At 44.0% G+C, this 20027-nt stretch overlaps 1 protein-coding gene across 1 annotated transcript; it reads right to left on the bottom strand.

Moving 5' to 3' along the window:
- Positions 1-263: 263 nt before the first annotated feature.
- On the bottom strand, positions 264-6203 carry LOC101447776 (interleukin 36 beta). Its single transcript, XM_071208970.1, has 5 exons — positions 6186-6203; positions 5368-5443; positions 3932-4036; positions 1333-1472; positions 264-584 (listed from the first exon to the last, which is right to left on the bottom strand). Exons 1-5 carry the CDS (start codon positions 6201-6203, stop codon positions 372-374), a joined length of 552 nt encoding a protein of 183 aa, XP_071065071.1. The 3' UTR covers positions 264-371.
- Positions 6204-20027: the final 13824 nt, after the last annotated feature.

The following is a 20027-nucleotide window of genomic DNA, read 5'->3' as shown; positions in this document are numbered from 1 at the left end:
AAATGTACTAAATTGTTTTTATTGATAGCGCTGTTTGGACAAATAGGTTTGGTGTTCACATTTAGACCATGTTGCACAAAAAGTAAGGAGAGAGAGTTGTGTCCATGAAGTATTAAGAGCAGAGAGGACAAAATTAGGAAAGAATAAAATTGCCACTTAGGTTTCACACTGGGATGACAGTTCAAGGGGGGACATAGTGCAGAAATGGTTGGCCGGAGGTGGCTATCTGGAGGGGTAGCTTTTGGGAAAGCACATGTGGTGAGCTGTGCATGGGCTGAGTTGCTTAAGAACTTGTTAATACAGTGTCAAGGTGACCTACTGAGTCTTTCAAACAGAAGATCCTCTCACTGTTCGTCCTCTAGCCCGGGGATTTAATCCTTAGAATGTAAATAGAAGTCAGTGTTGTCAGCTTTGCCCCTCTCCTGTGTGAGAGTGACGAGATGTCCTTCCTTGGAGGAGGTGGCTATGAACCAGCCAGGGCAGGAAACTGACTCAAACGAGGAGCTGGAGCCCTCCTTGTGGTGGACAAAGAGAAAGGGCTTCTGTGCTGTTTTCTTATGGTACAGGTCCATGATCTTTTTCTTCTGTGAATAGAAAGAGGCTCATTAGAAAGGATGCCTGGGGGAAGGAGCTGACTAGCTCAGCTCTGGGTGAAGAGCAGGGGAGTGACCACTGCCCCTAGAAAGAAGGGACAGAGGCCAAGGTGGACAGAGGACATGGGGAGGCCTGAAGCAGCCAGTCCACCGGTTTCCCAATAGCCCGGCTCCACCCCAGGATTCCATGACACAAGAACCTTCAGTCTTCCCTGAGAGCAGAAGGAGGCTCCATCCTCCTTCTCATGGGTACTCATGGTGTGTAACCTTCTGCAGATTCAGGACAGTCTCACTGGGTTCACAACCTCCATGTGAGTTACAGCATAGGCGGACAGGTTGGCTTCATAAACACAAATCCCGCTGCGAAGCTGGGTTAAGGATCTCCTACCAGGTCTCCTGCCTGGCTGGTGGCTTTGGATTAAGTGGCAGCATTAGATCATTGCAAAGGACTTCCGGCAGCTAGATATTCAAGGCTGAGAAGGGTAACACTACTGTTCCCTGGCTTTCCTGACACCTTTCCAGTGGCATGCTCTCTGCTTTCAGAGGATCCATGCTCTGACGTTAAAATGAGCATTATACCCATTCCAAAGACCGTGCACATGGATTTGGACATTAGTCAGATCTGGTTTCATTTCTTACATGAATGATCCAGGACTGCAGAAGTATTAATTATTCAGTAATATATTAAATGAGATAGAGTCCATTTCACAGCATTCTTTCCAGTTGTACAACCACTCACCTTGATCTGCAAAGTAGGCTTGCCCTGAATTTCTGCACAGCACAGACAGAGATCTTCACCACTGATTCCCAGGTAAACCAAATTACCTTTTCCTTTATCTTCAAATTCTGTGTTGTTGCATGATGCTACCTCAAGACTGACTGGAAGCACAAGGAGAGGGAAGCAGGCATCAGACTCTGAAGGGCAGGAGCACAAGTCCTCCTGGGCCATTCCCAAGTTACTCTTTCCAACCAAGAGGGCATTGAATGTCCCTGACTTCCCCAGACGGTCTGCACCTATCTACCGTGTGGCAGAGAACTTTTGTCTCTGTCTTGAAACCCACTTTCTCTCTTCTTTAATATCAGAGTCTCAATTGTCATCTGGACACATGGCCACACAGAATAACAACTGTATTTCCCAAAAACCTGTGCAGCTGAATTTAGCCATATGCCCCAGTGGTGGCCCATGTGATATGTGCTGTCAGAATTCTAAGAAGTTTCCTTAAAATAGTTGGTTCAGATGGGATATCTTCTTTCTTACACCCTGTCTCCTCTTACAGCCAGCCTCAAATACTTAGGTGGTCTTTGGCGTGACCATGAGCATGGACGTCTGGCAGCATCACGGAGGGCAATATGTGCCTCCACGTACCTACGTGGGGTTCTTTTATATGAGAAAGAAAGAAACTTTTATCTTGTTTAATTCCAACTCATGTGGGGCTTTGGCCACTATCAGCTGAATGCAGTTCTCAACCAATTTAGCAGCTGATTCCTGTGGATTCCATATCAATGCTGCTAGGGAGAGAGGCAGGGAATTTACCCATCCAACAACTATTCGTTGGATGCCACTCAGAGCAAAGCACTAGGTGGACACTAGAAATTTTGCTGAGAGCAAGAAAGACATTGTCACTGCCCCACAGATCTTATATTGTAGTGGGTTATCGAGATGAAAATACGTAAATAGAGAAATGACCAGAACCACAATAAATTGCATTAACATTTTTGGGGGAAATGACTAAAGGCCCAAGGCAGTAGGAGAAAAAGCCATTCTAGACAGTGGAACCAAGAAAGGCATCACTGCAGAGGTGAAATTCAAACAAAGATCTTAAAGTTATGTGAAGAATTGGGAGTGTTTGAGGGAAACTGTGACAGGGGAAGGGACAGTCTTGTGAAAAGCCCCCCATGTGGAAAGAGCTTGGCAGGTTCAAGGTGTGAAAGAGGACTGGTCTGCATCCATTGGAAAGAGCTTCAATTAAGACGTTAAGAAGGTCGCTCTTGAGGGTCTGAGGGGAATGGCGTGCGTGGGTGCTGCCCACATGCAGGAGAGAGGTAGTGGGGAGGAAACCAGGGCAGTGGTCCAGATGGGAGGTGATCTTATTTCCGTAAAAGCATGTTTTTGGGACATTCTCATTAGTGTGAGGATCGGGCAGAGAGCGAGGAAAGAAGGATCAAGCATGTCTCCTATTTCTGGCTTGAGAGAACGGAGGGGTGGTAGTGCCACTAACGGACATAAGGAAGGGGGTCTGTCAGCAGGTCTGAAAAGACAAAGCAATAGTTCCAGAAAGGATACATTGAATTTGAGATGTCTGTGAGGCAGTCAAGAGGAGATGGGTAAATGGCTCAGAGGGAGACCTAGGGTGGAAGCACAAACAGCAGATGCCTGGGCATGGAGAATGCATGAATCCAAGATCTTCAAGGAGATCGCATCATGATTGCAGACTTAGCTCTGAGGCACCCCAGAACCTGGGGATTTAATAGAGTGAAGTCAGAAAGGAGAATGCAATAGAAGAGTACTGAACCACAAGAACATGTGCTTACTGAAGAAGTGAGAGAGTCAAAAAGGAAAGTATTATCAATTATGCTGATTGCTATTGAGGGGTCAAGTAATATGAGAACAGAAAAGTGTCCTATGGATTTGTATATTTCAAAGTCATTCATGCTCTTGGAACAAGGAACATCATAGGGCAGTGGTCAAAGATCAGTCTAGAAGTCAGATTGTTTGGAGAGTAAGCCTGAGTGGGATAAGATGTGGCGATGCATTGTGTAGCCAACTTTTCCATGAAATCTGGCTGTGAGTGTATCAGGGGAAATGAATAGAATGTGGGAAGCCAGAGATGTTTTTAGTATTAATGATGGGAAATATTAGCTTAGCATGTGTGTGCTGGTGATAGAAAGGGTCAATCAACAGAGAAAGGTAGAAAATGCAGAGAGGAGAGGAATAAGTCAAAGAGTGAAGTCCTGGCCAAAGGGGAAGGAGCAGAGAAGAACTGATCTTGACAGGAGGAGGCATTACGCCCCTTTTGCTAGAAGAGAAGGCACCAAGGCCCAAGGCTGCGTGGGTTGGGTGGCAGGAACATGAGGGAGTTTCTACCTACGGACATGGGTTGTGCTGATAGGAAATTGGAGGAAACTCCAAGAAGGTCATAGATGGGGTCCTCCTTCTTCTGTAGGGTGTGTGGTTTGGGTGAGTGGAGCTCCTAGTCACTCACACCCTCATTTCTGGGTCTGGGGTTTCATTTTTGGGAGGCAAACATCTTACCTTTTCTCGTTCTTCTTGGGATGACACCCACGCACTGGAGCTGGTGTCCCTTCAAGAAGCAACAGTGGGACCAAATGCCACTTACCAGGCTTGACGTTGCTGTTAGGAGGAGCTGTTACCAAGGAGTTTCCCTTCAGGACCCACACCATCTGCAGAGGGTCGCGAATGTCAAAGACTTCGGGAAACGGTACTACCGGAGATAACAGAAATGGACAGAACGCACGTGAGGATGCTATCACCCTCAGGACTCTGTGCAAGCTGCAATTCTGGAGGAGACTGGGTGGAAAGGGGATGGGTGTGAGGGAAAAGGGAGGTGCAATAAGGCAGGGGATGGTCTGTAGGTCAAAAGATGTGAAAGGATTCAAATGCATTCATGGACTTAAGAGGTTTTTTAGATTTCCTTTTTTTCTAGGGACATCAGTGACTTTTTTTTCCTGATTGATAAACTTTCTGGGTAGTTATGAAAACAAAAAATAGTCAAATTGATTATCAGTATGCTATTCTTTTCTTCAATCTGTTTATGAAAATGAACAGATAATTCAAATACAGAAAATAAGAAAATAGCTACATGATCTGAGTATTTTAGCAAGAGCATATACATTTGTGGCTGTGAAATACTGGGGCCCTTAGATTCTATTGCTTTTGGTGAGGCCATGTGGAATTGTTTCCAGGCTGGTTAGAAATTCACCACTCACACTGATGTCTCATATACATGTTGGCTTCAGGTGTGCTCATGAAGAGGGCAGAGTAGATCGGATGGTGGAGAGGATGTTGTCAGCAGCTGGTAATGCGAGGGAAGGAGAGAGGGAAAGCTGATTATATATGTATACTCGGAAGTTTGCAATAAAAATTCATTTTGTAACAGTTGTTCTGAGACCCAGGCCCAGGTGCCTATTTGAGATTCTGGATGGGAAGGCACATTCTGAAGCCAGAAAGCACGGAAGGGTGGCTCCGTCCCCGGAGGCTGGGGCTGACCTGGCTCTCCAGTCTGTGCTGCCCTTAGGGTGCCACCCCCATGAGATCTGGGATTGTTAGGAGCCCCAGAGCATAATTCTAGTGCAAGAGTCTCTGCTTAAGGGAAGGGCAGGAGCGGGTGGCTCTCTCCGATCTCTCTGCACCCAGCGGGTGAGTTGCCCTCTGATCTCCTTCAAACACCCTGCGGTGAACCCGCCCTTCTGATCCCCGTCTTTCCATGTGCTCCACCCAGAGAGGCCGCCCTGTGGGTGCCTGCGCATTCACATCCATGGGCCCACGAGGTGCCCTGACTCAGGGATGTGTGCCTCTGAGCCTCTGGTTAGGATGTCTGGATGGTCCCAAGAAGGTCGCAAACATCCCCCCTGCCCGGATCCTGGGTGCCTGGCTCCGTGACCAGCTCTAGATGGGGAGCAAGTAACTCCTGACCTGCACTCTTGAAGGGGCCCCAGCTCCTCCTACAGCCTGCACCTGGGATCACAGGCTCCAGAGGCACCCCAAGCCTGGACAGACAGCTCCCCAAACACGGCTTCTGGCAGCAGACGTTACCTGAGCGCAGGTGAATTCTCCTGTTGCTGGGCCAAGCCAAGGCTGAAGCTGGCTGACTGGGCTGGGAGTTCTGGACCTTTTATGAAGAAGGAAGAAGAGATTCCCAGAGGCTGGGTATGTCCACACTGGACAGAAAATTAGTTTTAGCACAAGGGCCCCATGAGGGTTTGGAAGGGTGACAGTCACAGCTCAGGTACAACTGGTCCAGGCTCCCTGAGATGGAAGGGCCGAGTGACGACAGCAAACAGAGCCATGAGGAAATGCAGGCGAGGCCGGTGCTGGAATGCGGAGCAGAGCTCCCTGGCTCTGCTGACTCACTGCACTTCCTGCAACGCCAGGCCTGCCCTGACTGTGTGACAGCCCCCGTGGGCCACAAGGAGTGAGAGAGTAATTAATCCCCCAGCAATCCTTTATGGGCCCTTCTCATAAATGGAAGCAGATCCCCTGAAAGATAACAAAGTCCCCCAAGTCACACAGCTGTAAGACATTCTGCCCAGTTAGAAGCCATCTTCTGCTTGGGGCCACCGAGCCACGTCCTTCCCGAGGCTTGCGTTCTCCTTGCAGCCTGTGCTGCCGAAACGCATGGCAGCTTGTGGGCTTAGTTTGGCTATTGAAATGCGCCAGGTCTTCAGAAGGGGAGATTCATGTAGTACAAAGGCCCTGGAGCTCTTGAGGCTGCCAAACTCTGAAGTAGGAGCTGGACTCAGCCGCCATATTGGCAGTGAAAGAAAATCGCTACCTTTGAAAATTAATATTGTTTGTCAGTCCTGAATGTTAAGAAATTCCACTCATTCTGTGCCAAAATTTCTTCTGCATACCTCCCAACTGCTGGCCATGGTACCGTTCTCCAAAATCCACCATCAACCACGTCCCTAGGGGAGGTTGATAGCCCCCAACCAGGAGACCCTGCTAGAGTTTCATGACCAGCTGGCCGTGAGCAGGACCAAGGGTGCTGGCATGGGCATCTTGCTTCCAGCTCAGAACCCAGAGTTCTGAGCTCAGCTCTTGCCATGGCCCACACGTGCCCGTGACCAGGTCCTGCCTGCCTTTGCACTTGACCTTCCAGCTTGCACACCCCATTCCCTCTGCTGAAGCCACACTGGGTTCTGCCGATTCTCTCATCCAGAAACCTCGTTCATGCTGGGATCCTTCCCTGCTCCTCAGCAGGAATGGGATTCCTTGCTTTTCCCAGTCACTGGCTCCCAAGCAAACCTCTAAATGAGGTCTTCCCTGATGGCCTTATCTGCAAGAGCCCCCCACTTGTGCTTGGACCTGTGACCCACTCTACTGTTTCTCTGTAGAATGTCTGTCTCCATCTCAGGGAGTTAGCTAGCTGGCTTTTCCTTTATCATCTCCGCCTACAGGGTATCAGCCTCATGAGGCCAGGGAACAGTATGGAGTGCTCCAAAGAGTCCAACTGGCCGAAGTGCTCTAAGGAGGCAAGATTAGGATGTGATGCACCCAGAGACCTGGGGCTCTCCATGGCACCACTGCCTGAGATGTGGGGGTTTCTAGATACAGCAGAAGCCTGTCCAGAGGTCCCCACACCAGCAGAGCTTTGAGGACTATGGGCAGCAGCTCCCACTCCAACCAAGAATTTTGAGATACTTAGAGCTGTAGAACAGGACTCCAGAACCTCTCCTGACTTCACGTAAAGACGCCAGGGGTTGGCTGCAGGATTGGAGCCATGGAATTTCCTCTATGGGATCAATGGGATGAGGGATGGGATACCTACCCCTGGAAAGAGTTTGAGTGCACAAACTATCCAGGTGCCCTGGAGAAGGCATCATGTGAGGCCAGGTGGGGGTGGCTGATGGGCACTCTCCCCCCACAACTCCACACACCACTCTGTGCCAGGAATGGGGATGTCTCCCCTGCACACTGATGCCTGTGCCAAAAGAACGGTGTCTTTCTACCCTCATTTTCTGGCCCCACATCTGGCACTAGGTCTGGTAAAAAGCAGGGGAACAACTTCCCCAGAGCCAAAAGAGGACCCCCTCCCCAATTCTGAGCAACTCATCCTGATAAATGACACAAAGGTTATGATACCTGGACTGGGATTTTGTTAGGGGAACTGATACCAAGTGATACAGGAGAGTGAGTAGAGCCAAATCTAAAGTTGTAATTGCAGAAAAAGAAGAAAACAGAGAAGAAAATAGTTTGATGTTGATTCCCAGAATATTTAAGTACCCTCTCTAAACCAGGACAGGGCAAGTCCATGCGCTCGGAGAGAAGGACCCTTTCCTCTTAGATCTGAGGTTGTCACAGAGGAAAGAGTGCTGGCCTTTGGGAAGTGAGTTTGGGGAAGTACCAGTTGGCAGTTCTCTGTTGTTTGATTCATTCTGACTTTTTAAAGCAATATGCTTGTATTACTCCAAAAAAATTTAAATTAGTTAAAATGCTCTGATTCCATGGCCTTGTTTTACTCATCTGAAAATGTCTTCCTTTTTTGATCAAAGTTTGAGACTGAACCGCCGTAAGGGCAAGAAGAAAATCCAGAGTAGTTTAGTCAGTGTATAAACCATGGCACCTTTTCTCGTCACTTTTAAAGAGAAAAACCACACATCTGATGAGTGCAGTTGAGCACATTCCACCTTTCACATCAAGCTCATTTTTTATCCCAAGGTAGCAACTGCCTCAAACCCTGGCTTTTCTGGTGACAGGTCAAATGATGATTCTAGAATCTCCTCCTGTCCCCAGAAGAGTGCATTTCTGAGGATGTCCAAAAGCGCAAATGCTGGGCAGGAGTTTCAGGCTTTCAGAAGCATTTGAGCCATAGGACGAGAAGCACTTGATCCTTCCTGGAGTGCCTCATTCTGATTTCTCAAAGCCGGAAAACCCAGATGTTCCTTTCCTGGTTTCGAGTGAGCTGGGAAAAATTGGAGGCCCAGCCTTGGTGATTCAGCCACTCAGAAGAGGCTACGTCTGGTCAGACAGAATCTAGGGCTGCACTGACCTGTGTGCTTTGCCTGCCCTGACTCATAACCACCTGTAGGAAATTTGCACTTCCCTAAATTTTGTCAGCTTGGGAAATGCAATGAAATCACAGTTATGGTCATAAAGACAATAGGTAAGCCTTAGCCTCCTTCTGGGAGAGTTGGAGGAACCCTAACCTTGAATCTCCCTCAGAATCATAGGTGTGTTTAAATTATTTGAGGACTGAGGGTCAGCTCCCTCTGCCCTTGGCCACAATAAGCACCTGGTGTCTGTGTGTCTTCAGGACCACAGATGGTGGCCTTTGTGGGTCACAGCATCCTTGAGTCTGTGTGTCCATGATGAGCACCCGGTGTCTGTGTGTCTCTAGGACCACAGATGGTGGCCTCTGTGGGTCATAGTGTCCTTGAGTCTGTGTGTCCACCACATCTCCATCCTTCCCTGTCACAGGGCTCATGAACGTCCCCAGCATCCTGCCACCTTGCTGCTTCTAGGAGTTCCCTTCACATTTACTTGTAGAGTCTGAACCCTGTATTCCCAGCTCCTTGAGAAGACTTAACTGGTCCATAATTTCTATTTTTGCACATTCTTTCAATAATTACATGAATGACGGGATTTTTCTATAATCTATGATTCTCTTTTTATATTTCATCTAAATTTGAACATATTAAGTACCTTTTAGATATTTGGCCTTAAACAGCATCAAATACTATATTTTAGAGGTAAGTTCTTATAAAAATCATGTACTAAAATCTTATGTGCTTATTTCATACAAGCCATAGTAACTAAAAGAGTGGATGGATGGTACTACTAAGTTTGTGTGCACAATTTTGCGTTACTTATCCAGTTTGCTTTATGGATCACTAATGTAGTAACACTGCAGGGGGGAGTACCTCTGAGGTATTTCCCTCCTTAAAAGAACCAGTTGCAGGCAATTTGTGAGGTCGCAGGCTAACACTTGAAGTCTGGCAGATGCTGGCCCTCCCCAGGTTAGAGGTATCTCCAGAAACCCCTTTGGGTTTTATAAAGCCTCAGGTTGGGCTAAGATATCCCCAGAGGGCATACCATATTAATAAACAGGAGACAACTTGGGACCTGGGCTTTGGGTTTTCCCAACAGGGCGTTATTTCTTTTCTTGCTGCTAGGGGTAGTGGAGGAAACTCTCTCAGAGAACCCAGCTGCCTGACCACACCAACCTCCAGGCTCTAGAGAGCATCTCATTTTTGGCTGGACTTGGGGATCTGCCTGATACTGACTGGTGTCATTTTGGACCAAATGGCACTTCTAAGTCACTTAAGTTTAGGGAGTCTTCATACTGGGGCATCTGAAATGGCTCTGAGCATATCCCTCTGCTTTCAGCAAATCTCTGAGCCATGCTACTTCTCTAGAAGGTTCAGCTCCTACAAGAAAGGTAGCTTCTGCTAGGATGCCCCAACCCTACCTGTGACGTCTGTTCCACCATGGTACTTCACACAGGGTGGGATTGTGGTACTGGGGAATGTCCCTGCATGTCTTTCCAGTTTGGCTGCACCTTAAGGAGGTTGGTTGACAAGAGGGAGAGGAAAGAACAGTGAAGATTCCCTTTCTCACCAGCCCTAAGACCAGTAGCCATGGGCCCTGCCTTTTAAGGTCAGTTGCTGGGAAGGTGGCCTTGGATTTCTGCTTCTGGGCCCTTTTTCTAGTTTGGGAGATGCACGTACTTCCAGAATGGTCTTTGGTGGCCAGACTCAGTGCAGTCACTTTCATTGGTCAGGGAGGGAGCACCCAAGTCTTATGTGGGAGGAGGCGACTGCTGACATGGAGTTCTGCTGGCTGTTCCCAGGTTTGGCTCTCGCCTGCCCCCACGTCAGGGGCATTACAAGCCAGAGAATGGAGAGCCCCACTTCGCCCTGTCACAAAACCAGGGATCACCCAAGGAGGGATACATCAGCTGTCCCACAAGTGGTCACCAACCTCCCCTGGAGCTACCTTCACAATGGAAGAGCTCCCCCCACTAAAAATACTGATTAATTTTGTATTTAATTAAGTTACAAAACATTGTTGGAGTAACCACTGATTTAATAGAGAAAATATAACTTCCAATCTGAAGGAGGAGAGGCTGATGAAGAAAGAGAAACAAACCACCAATTATCCAAATGAAGGCAAAAAAGGAAGAGTAAAAAGATATACAAGCAATGAGATCAGAAGGAAAGCAAAGGAAAAAAACAAGGTGGTAAAAATAAGGCCACGTATTTCAGAAATCATACTCAATTTTCTCTAGTTAAAAGAAGGTTGACAGACAAGAGGAAAATCCAGCTGTAAGAGACAGTCTTCAAACAGAAGGGAATGACTCTACTGGTATTGGTGAGTAAGACACTGTTTGACCAACGCTTTCATAAAAACAGCTAAGAGCCCTGGGGAGGTGGACCTGAAGGCGCTTGTAAGTGAATACAACAAACACAAGTAAGCGCCTTCTGGAGGCTCAATTTCCCATTTTAGCAATTTTAGCTAAGGGCAGACTGAAGTTGCACATGGTGGAACAGCTAAAACTCTGATAGAAAATCCTGTAGTCTTTCTGGAAGGACCAAAGGACACAGTTTGGGACAACTACAGAATTGGAATGTGTGTGTATGTATGTATGGGTGGAAATCCTGGCAGGAGAGAGACTGAGAGCAGGAGCCACAGAATTCTGTGTAGAAACTACCCAAGTTTTTGGCTGACCCCTAACCATGCCTATTGGCCCAGCTAAAGATTAAAAATAACTGGACAGAGGTATGAGTACCTTCCTGAAAGATAGACTTTGCATTTCAAGTCTAACCAAGTTAATTGCATGCTAAAGCAAAAATATGAACTTCTTCAGAGAAAAGTGACAGAAACCAGAGTCTCTACAATGTAATATTTATAATATCTAGAGAACAATCCCAAATTACCTAATATGTGAGATGAAGGAATATGTGACCCTGACTCAAGAATAAAGACAATCCATGAAAATGAAACCTGAAAACCCAGATTCTGGAATTAGCAAACAAGAATTGTGAAATAGGACTGAACAAACAAAATTAAGGAGAAAAACCATGTAATTATTTCAGTAGATGCAGAAAAGGTATTACGCAAAGGTTAACACCATTTTAGGATCCACCCTCTTAGCAAACCAGGAACAGAAGAAAACTTCTGTATATTAAAAGATCATCTATTAAAAACATACATAACTCATACATAACAGCAAAAGATTAGATGTTTTTCTGCTAAGACTTATAAATGTCTCCTGCCTCCACTTCTATTTGACATTGTACTGGATGTCCTATCCACTGCAATAAGGTAATTTTAAAAATACAAGGAATAGGGACAGCCAGCCAGATGGCAGCAGAATAAGGAGCTCCTGGAGTCAGCTCCTGCTACAGGGCAGTTAGTAAACACCCAGAGCTCTCTGGAGCTGCTGAAGCACCTGTTTGGGGGCCCAGGAGACCAGAAGGGCATCCTGCAACATGCTTGAAGGAGTGGAAGGAGGAGACTGACCATCTGCAGAGAAGATTCATGAGTAGAGCACTCCACGCCCCGGAGGCTGTGCCCATCCTCCACTGGAGGCGCAAGCCGACTTGGGAGCTGTTCTGTGGCTGGAATTGGCAGCTTCACTTCCCAAAAACGGGGAGGAAGAGATGATTGGGCACCAAAATCAGCTACTGTTTAGTAAATTTGGCTGGCTAAAATATAATCCCGAGAACAGCTAAAGTTTGAACCTGTCCAAGTCAGAAAGAGGCTGATGGCTACCATCTTAACTCTGCACCTGGCATGAGGGGAAGTGGGGTGGACTGAAAATCCCAGCGCTGGTGGGGACCAGCTTCTTTCCATCCAGGTCAGATTGCAGCGTTAGCCTAAGCCCTTGCCCCACTCCAGCAGGGAGGAAGCTGGGGACCTGCGCCAGCCTCTCTGGGAACACACAGGCCACGCCGTGGAGGCTGGTGGTCATCCTACCCTGGACGCTCAAGCCGCCTCAGGAGCTATTCTGTGGTTGGAGTTGGAGGCTTCCCAAAAACAGGAAAGGAGGAGACAGTTGGCCACCAACTTCAGCTGCTGATTAGTAAATTCAGCTAGCTAAAATATAACATTAAGAACAGCTAAAGTTTGAAACTGTCCAAGTCAAAAAGAGGCTGTTAGCTGCCAGTTTGACTCTGTCCCAGCATGAGGGGAAGCCTGGCTGACAGAAAATCACAGTGATGGTGGGAACTGGTTTCTCTCACCCAGATCAGCCTGCAGCCCCAGCCTAGGCTCCAGCCCCACCTCTGGCAGGGAGGAGGCTGTGGGCCCTGCACCAGCCTATCCAGGTAACTGCAGGTACATTTGGCTGCCACAAACTGAATAATCGGAAATCTCCTGGGACAACATAGCCATCTTGGACCGTCACTACATATATTGCTGCCCATACCTGAGGCTCCATCCCCACCCCAGGCAGGGGAGAAAGGGGTGTGAAGTTTCATCAGTCTCTCTGGGTAACTACAACCTAGCCTGTACGACTTGGATTATTCCACACAGCTATGACTCTGTCCTTACCCCTGGCAGAGGTGAAAGTTGGGAGAAACTTCATGGGTCCCTGGGGCAATGAGGCAGCTTGAAGATGTTCCCCTACATTTTCTTCCAGTAGTTTTATGGTCCTGGCTTTTATATTTAGGTTTTTGATCCATTTTGAGTTGATTCTTGTATAGGGAGTGAGATAGGGGTCCTCTTTCATTCTTTTGGTTATGGATATCCAGTTTTCCCAACATCGTTTGTCGAAGAGATTCTTTTGTCCCATTTACATTAACGAGGTAGGGTTGCAAAAACCAGTTGACTGTATAGGTGAGGGTTTATTTCTGGATTCTCAATTCTGTTCCACTTATTGATGTGTCTATCTTTATGCCAGTACCATGCTGCTTTGATCATTGTAGTTTTGTAATATGTTTCAAGGTCAGGCAGTGAGAGTCCTCCCATGTCACTCTTCTTTTTTAGAATGCTATTCAGGTGCACTTTCCCTTCCAAATGGATTTGGTAACTCCGTAAAGTAAGCTCTTGGGATTTTGATTGATATTGCATTGAATCTATAAATCAGTTTGGGTAAGATTGACATCTTCACAATATTTAGTCTTCTATTCCATGAATACAGAATGTCTTTCCATTTGTTTAGGTAGTTTTTGATTTCTTTTAGCATTGTTTTGTAGTTTTCTGTATATAGGTCCTGTATTTCTTTAGTTAACTAATTCCTAGGTATTTGAGTCTTTTTTTTCTTTCATTTTTTACTATCTTTTTTTAAAAGATACATAGATCATACAAAATGTTACTTTAAAAAATATAAGAGGTTCCAGTATGCCGTACCTCCCACACTCCCCCACTCCTCCCACATCGAAATCTTCTTTCATTAGTGTGGTACATTCATTGCATTTGATGAGTACATTTTGGAGCATTGCTACACAGAATGGATTATAGTTGATGTGTAGTTTACACTCTCTCACAGTCTTTTTGTTGCTATTGTAAATGGAATTTTCCCCCAGATTTCCTCCTCAGATTGTTCAGTACTAATGTACAAAAACATTACTGATTTTTGTGTGTTGATCCTGAATTCTGCCACTTTGCTGAATTCATTTATTAGTTCAAGAAGCTTTATCATGAATACTTAAGACTTTTCTAAGTATAGGGTAATGTCATCTGCCAACAGTAAGTTTTACTTCCTCTTTTCTTATTTGGATGCCTTTAATTTTTTTTCTTGTCTAATTGCGATAGCTAGAACTTCTAGTATAATATTGAATAACAATGATGACGGTGGGCATCTTTGTCTTGTTCCTAATCTTAGGGGAAATTTTTCAACCTTTCCTTGATGGGTTCGATGTTGGCTGTGGGTTTTCATATATGCCTTTTATCATATTGAGGAATTTTCCTTCTATTGCTATCTGTTGAAGTGTTATCAAAAAAAGGATGCTGGATTTTGTTGAATGCCTTTTTACAACAATTGAGATGGTCATGTGGTTTTTGCCCTTCACTTTGTTAATGTGGTGTATTACCTTGATTGATTTTCTTATGTTCAATCAGATGTGTGTACCAGTAATAAATCTACTTAGTTGTGATGTGAAAGTTTTTTGATATGCTGTTGGATTTGATTTGCAAGTATTTTGTTGAGAATTTTGCATCTATGTTCATTAGAGAGATTGGTCTGTAATTTTCTTTTCTTGTAGTATATCTATCGGGCTTTGATATTAGGGTGATGTTGGCTTCATAAAATGTGTTGGTTAATTTTACCTCCTCTTCAATTTTTTGGAAGAGTTTAAGTAGGATTGGTGTTAATTCTTTTCAAAATGCTTGGTGGAATTCACCTGTGAAAACATCTGGACTTTTCTTCGCTGGGAGATTCTTGATGATGGATCCAAATTTTTAAAATGTGATTTGTTTATTAAGTTCTTGTATTTCTTTTAGTATCAGTGTAGGTTGTGCATTTCTAGGAATTTGTCCATTTCATCTAGGTTGTCTCGTTTGTTGGTGCCCTGTTTCTCATAATATCCTCATCATTCTTTTTATTTCTGTGGGGTCAGTCATAACCTCCCCCTTTCATTTCTGATTGTTATCTATTTGCATCATCTTTCTTTTTTTCTTTGTTAGTCTAGCTAGGGTTTTGTCAATTTTATTTTATTTTTTTTTAGTGAATTTTTAATTGTCTTTTTAAAAAAAGGTATATAGATCACACAAAATGTTACATTAAAAAATATAAGAGGTTCCCATATACCCCACTCCCCCCCACTCTTCCCATATCAACAACTTCTTTCATCAGTGTGGCACATTCATTGCATTTGGTGGAGATGTCAATTCTATTGATCTTCTCAAAGAACAAACAAGCTTTTGGCTTTGTTGATTTTCTCTATTGTTTTTGGTTCTCAGTTCCATTTATTTCTGGTCTAATCTTTATTATTTCTTTCCTTCTGCTTTCTTTGGGGCTGGTTTCTGTTCTTTTTCTAGTTTCTTTTATTGTTTAGTTAAATCTTTGAGTTTAGCTTTTTCTTTTCTTTTTTTTAAATATAGGCATTTAGGGCTATCAATTTCCCATTCAAGACTGCCTTTGCGTATCCTGTAAGTTTTGATAAGTTGTGTTCTCATTTTCACTTGTCTCAATGTATTTACTGATTTCACTTGCAATTTCTTCTTTGATCAACTGATTTTTAGGAGTGTGTTGTTCAACCTCCACACATTTGCTAATTTACTTTTTTCTGTCTATTATTGATTTCCAGTATCATTCCATTATGATGAGGAGGTGCTTTGTATAACTTTGATCTTTTTATATTTATTGAGAGTTGCATTGTGCCCTAACGTGTGGTCTATCCTAGAGACAGATCCATGGGTATTTGAGAAGAATGTATATAACCTGCTGAGTTTGGATGCAGTGTTCTCTATGTGTCTGTTAGGTCTAATTCACTTATCATATTGTTCAAGTTCTCTGTTTCCTTGTTGATCTTCTTTTTAGTTGTTCTATCTAATGATGTGAGTGGGGTGTTGAAGTCTCCAACAATTATTGTAGAGATGTGTATTTCTCTTTTCAGTTTTGTCAGTTTTTCTAGTGTATTTTGGGGCACCCTGGTTAGGTACATAGATATTTATGACTGTTATGTTTTCCTGGTGGACTGTCCCTTTTAATAATATATAATGGCCTTCTGAATCTCTTCTAACTTTTTTGCACTTAAAGTCTGTTTTGTCTGATATTAGTAGAGCTACCCCTGCTCTTTTTTGGTAACTATTTGTGTGGAGTATCTTTTTTCCAACCTTTCACTTTCTGTCAGTTTATATCCCTGGGTCTAAGGTGAATTTCTTATAAGCAGCAAATGGATGGCTCATTTTTTAAAAATCCATTCTTTCAGCCTGTGTGTTTTGATTGGGGAGTTTAATCCATTCACATTTAATGATATTACTGTAAAGGCACTATTTACTTCCACCATTTTATTATTTGGTTTCATATTTTTGTCTGACTTTTTACTCTTTTGGTTATCCTTTCTGTTATTCTTTCTTCTATACTCTCCTCCAAGTTTGTCTCTCCTGTCTTTTTCTTTCAGGTGCTAAGGCTTCCTTTAATATTTCCTGCAAAGGTGGATTCTTTTTTTGCAAACTCTCTTAGTTTCTGTTTGTTTGTGAATATTTTATACTATCTTCATATTTGAAGGATAATTTTGCTGGATAAAGAATTCTCGGCTGGCAGTTTTTCTCTTTCCATATCCTAATTGTATCATACTACTGTCTTCTCACCTCATTGGTTTCTGAAGAGAAATCCACATTGAGTCTTACTGGACATCTCTTGTATGTGATAGTTTGCTTCTCCCTTGCTGTTCTGAGAAATTTCTCTTTATCTTTGACATTTGACATTCTGAGTAGTATGTGTCTGGGAGTAAGTCTATTCAGATTTATTCTGATTGGGTCTGGTGCACTTCTTGAACATGTACGTTCATTTCATTCATGAGAATTGGGTAATTTTCAGCTATTATTTCCTCAAAAACTCTTTTTGCCCATTTTCCCTTCTCTTCTCCTGGAACTTCCATGACACGTATGTTGTTACATTTTATGTTGTCATTCTATTTTCTGAGTCCCTGCTCAATTTTTTCCATTCTTTTCTCTCTTCAATTTCAGCTGTTCTGCCTTCTGTATCACTTATTCTTTCTTCTATCATTTCTAGTCTTCTGTTATAGGCCTCTAATGTGTTTTTGATCTCACCTACTGTGTCTTTCATTCTCATGAGCTCTGTTACTTTTCTGTTCAGGATTTCAAGTTCTTCTTTGTGTTTGCTCAATGTCTTCTTGATGTCATTTATCTCTTTAACCATATTGTCTTTCAACTCATTAATTCAATTTTGGAAATTTGTGTGTATCCTGTTTATTAGTTCTCTCATATTTTGGATCTCTTCTGGGGCTTTGGTATTTTCATTTCCTTAGGCCATGTTTTCTATTTTCTTAGTATGGCTTGTAATTTTTTGCTGATATCTAGGCATATGATTAGAATGTAGTTTACTCTGATGCTCAGTTTCTTTCTTTTTTTTAGGGATTTAGTGGTGGGAGCCTGTGTGTTGCCACTGCTCTTTGATTCTTGGCTCAACCTGGATTGTTAGGATTGCCCCTGCTGGTTGCTCAAAACTGGGTTCTGGATCCAGTAATTGGTTATAGAGTCACTTCCTAGGGCCTTAGGGAGGGAGGCTATAGGGGCAGAAAAAAGTCTTTCCTACTTATTTTTAATTTTCTCAAGTGCACTTCCTTGGTCTGCCATCAGATGGTGCTATTTGGCAGCTCTCAGTTCAATGCCTGGTCAGAGTGTGTTTGTTGCAACACAGACCAGATCAATGTGATAGAGCTTTCTGTCTGGAGGATAGGAGCCTTGTAGTTCAAACATTTTCTGAGAGTTCTCCAGCCTTCTCTGGCAGCCCCTCCACTTTCCTGGCTAGGAAATATTTCCACTCCTCTGTCCTCAACAATCAGTCCCAGCTAGAAGAGAGGGAGATTGCAAGGGTGGAATTCCTCCAGTCCTTCACAGGTTCCCAGGGCAAACCATGGTGTGGTCCCACCCAGCCTGGAAGGGCTCCTGGGACACAGTAGGCCAAATGTGTGAGTCAGGAGCTGAGTCAGCCTTTGGTTGTGTCCCTTTCTCTCCCCTTTCCTGGGGTGCTGGATCCCTGGAGCCCCCTTTGTTTGTGGCTGCAGACTCAAAGGCCTGAGAATTCTAAAGTGTCTTTAGTGTGGGGCATGGTGCCTGCAGCAGCAGTTGCTGGTTTCAAGTCACAGTTCTGTTGTCGTGATTTCCCTCCTTTGTCCCTCTCTCCTCTGGGCAGTGTCCAGCCTTCACCTGGTGTCCTAAACCCTAGAAGATCTTTTTCTAGGCTGTTTCAGCCTGTCCTCTAGCTATTTTTCTGTACAGGCAGCTTGATGCTCCACAGCTTACAGCACCAACTACATCCTCAGCTCCTACTACACATCCAGCAAGGAAGAAAGGGCAAGAGAGCCCTAAACTGAAGAAACTGCACACAGAATATATACATCTAGTAAGCCAGATGCCAAGACATCAACAAAAGATTACAATCCATACCAAGAAACAGGAAGATATGGCCCAGTTAAAGGAACAAGATAAACTTCCCGATGATATAAGAGAGTTGAGACATCATAGAGGTTCAAACAAATCTCCTTAATAGTGTGGCAGTTTGATATTGCTTATGAAATACAAAAATAGATATTGCATTATGTTTGTAAAATGGTTTGTTCTTCTGGGCATATTAGATTTTATTGGATTCAGAGGTTTCACTTTTACTTGACTGAATAATGATTAAGGCTTTGACTTGGCCACATCAGTAGGATGTTGCATCCCTACCCCCTTGGATGGTGGGAACACACAGAGAAACTGTACCACAGAGAAGGGAGTTTGGAGTTTTAATGCTGGAACCCAGGAAGAAAGAACACCGAAGAGCAGAGAGAAGTCTCAGTTAAACACAGCAGAAGTCCTGGGAAGAGAGACGAGCCATTTGACTGAAAGTCTAAAGTTGGCCTTGTCGAGAAAGCAGAGCAGCTGAGCCTGGAGAGAGTTGAGCCCCGGGAGAGAGACAAGACTTATACCAGACTACAGCTGATAGTGGAAGAAGCTGGGGCCATGGAACCTTAAGAGGAAGAGGAAGGCTGAATGTCAGCAGCTGTCTTGTTCCAACACATGGCAACAGACTTTGTTGAGGGAAGTAACTTATGCTTTATGGCCTGGTAACTGTGAGCTACCACCCCATATAAATAACCTTTATAAAAGCAAACAGATTTCTGGTACTTTGCATCAGCACCCCTCTGGCTGACCAGTTAAAAAATACAGATGGCTAAAGAGATGAAGGATATCAAGAAGACATTAGGTGAGCACAAAGAAGAATTTGCAAGCATACATAGAAAAATAGCAGATCTTACGGGAATGAAAGGTGCATAGATGAAATAAAAAATACACTGGAATCATATAATGGCAGATTTGAGGAGGCAGAAGAAAGGATTGGTGTGCTTGAAGACTTGGCCTCCAAAAGTGAACATACAAAAAGAAAAGATGAAGAAAAGAATGGAAAACATTGAACAAGGTCTCAGGGAACTAAACACCAGCAAGAGACATGCCAATCTATGTGTCATGGGTGTTCAAGAAGGAGAATAGAAAGGAAAAGGGGCAGAAGGAATATTTGAAGAAATAACAGTAGAAAATTTCCCAACCCTATTGAAGGACATGGATATCCATGTCCAAGAAGCACAATGTACTCCCATCCAAATAAATCCAAATAGACCAACTCCAAGACACATACTAATCAGAATGTCAAATGCCAGAGACAAAGAGAGAATTCTGAGAGCAGCAAGAGAAAAGCAATGCATCACATATAAGGGATACCCAAAAAGATTAAGTGCCGATTTCTCATCAGAAACCATGGAGGCAATAAGACAGTGGTATGATATATTTAAGATACTGCAGAGAAAAACTTCAGGCCAAGAATCTTATATCTGCCAAGATTGTCTTTCAAAAATGGGGGTGAGTTTAGAATATTCATAGATAAACAGAAACTGAGAGAGTTTACAACAAAGAGACCAGCCTGGCAAGAAATACTAAAGGGTATGCTACAGTCTGAAAAAGAAAAGACAGGAGAGAGGGGCTCGGAAGAGAGTCTAGAAATGAAGATTATATCAGTAAAAGTAACTAAAAGTCTCAAAAGAGTGGTGAAAATAAAATATGACAGATAAAACCCAAAGGCCAAAATG

The sequence above is a fragment of the Dasypus novemcinctus genome, chromosome 17 (genome assembly GCF_030445035.2).
Source record: "Dasypus novemcinctus isolate mDasNov1 chromosome 17, mDasNov1.1.hap2, whole genome shotgun sequence".
NCBI lineage: Eukaryota > Metazoa > Chordata > Mammalia > Cingulata > Dasypodidae > Dasypus > Dasypus novemcinctus.
The sequence above is the reverse complement of the archived record's forward strand: the minus strand, read 5'-3'. Positions and strand labels throughout refer to the sequence as shown.

What these genes read in the sequence shown, in the direction of transcription:
- LOC101447776 (XM_071208970.1), bottom strand. An exon ending in GAGAATTCACCTGCGCTCAG is followed by an intron (nt 4,037 to 5,367) that starts GTAACGTCTGCT and finishes TATCTCCGGTAG; the next exon opens with TACCGTTTCCCGAAGTCTTT. An exon ending in AGCCTACTTTGCAGATCAAG is followed by an intron (nt 585 to 1,332) that starts GTGAGTGGTTGT and finishes TTCTATTCACAG; the next exon opens with AAGAAAAAGATCATGGACCT.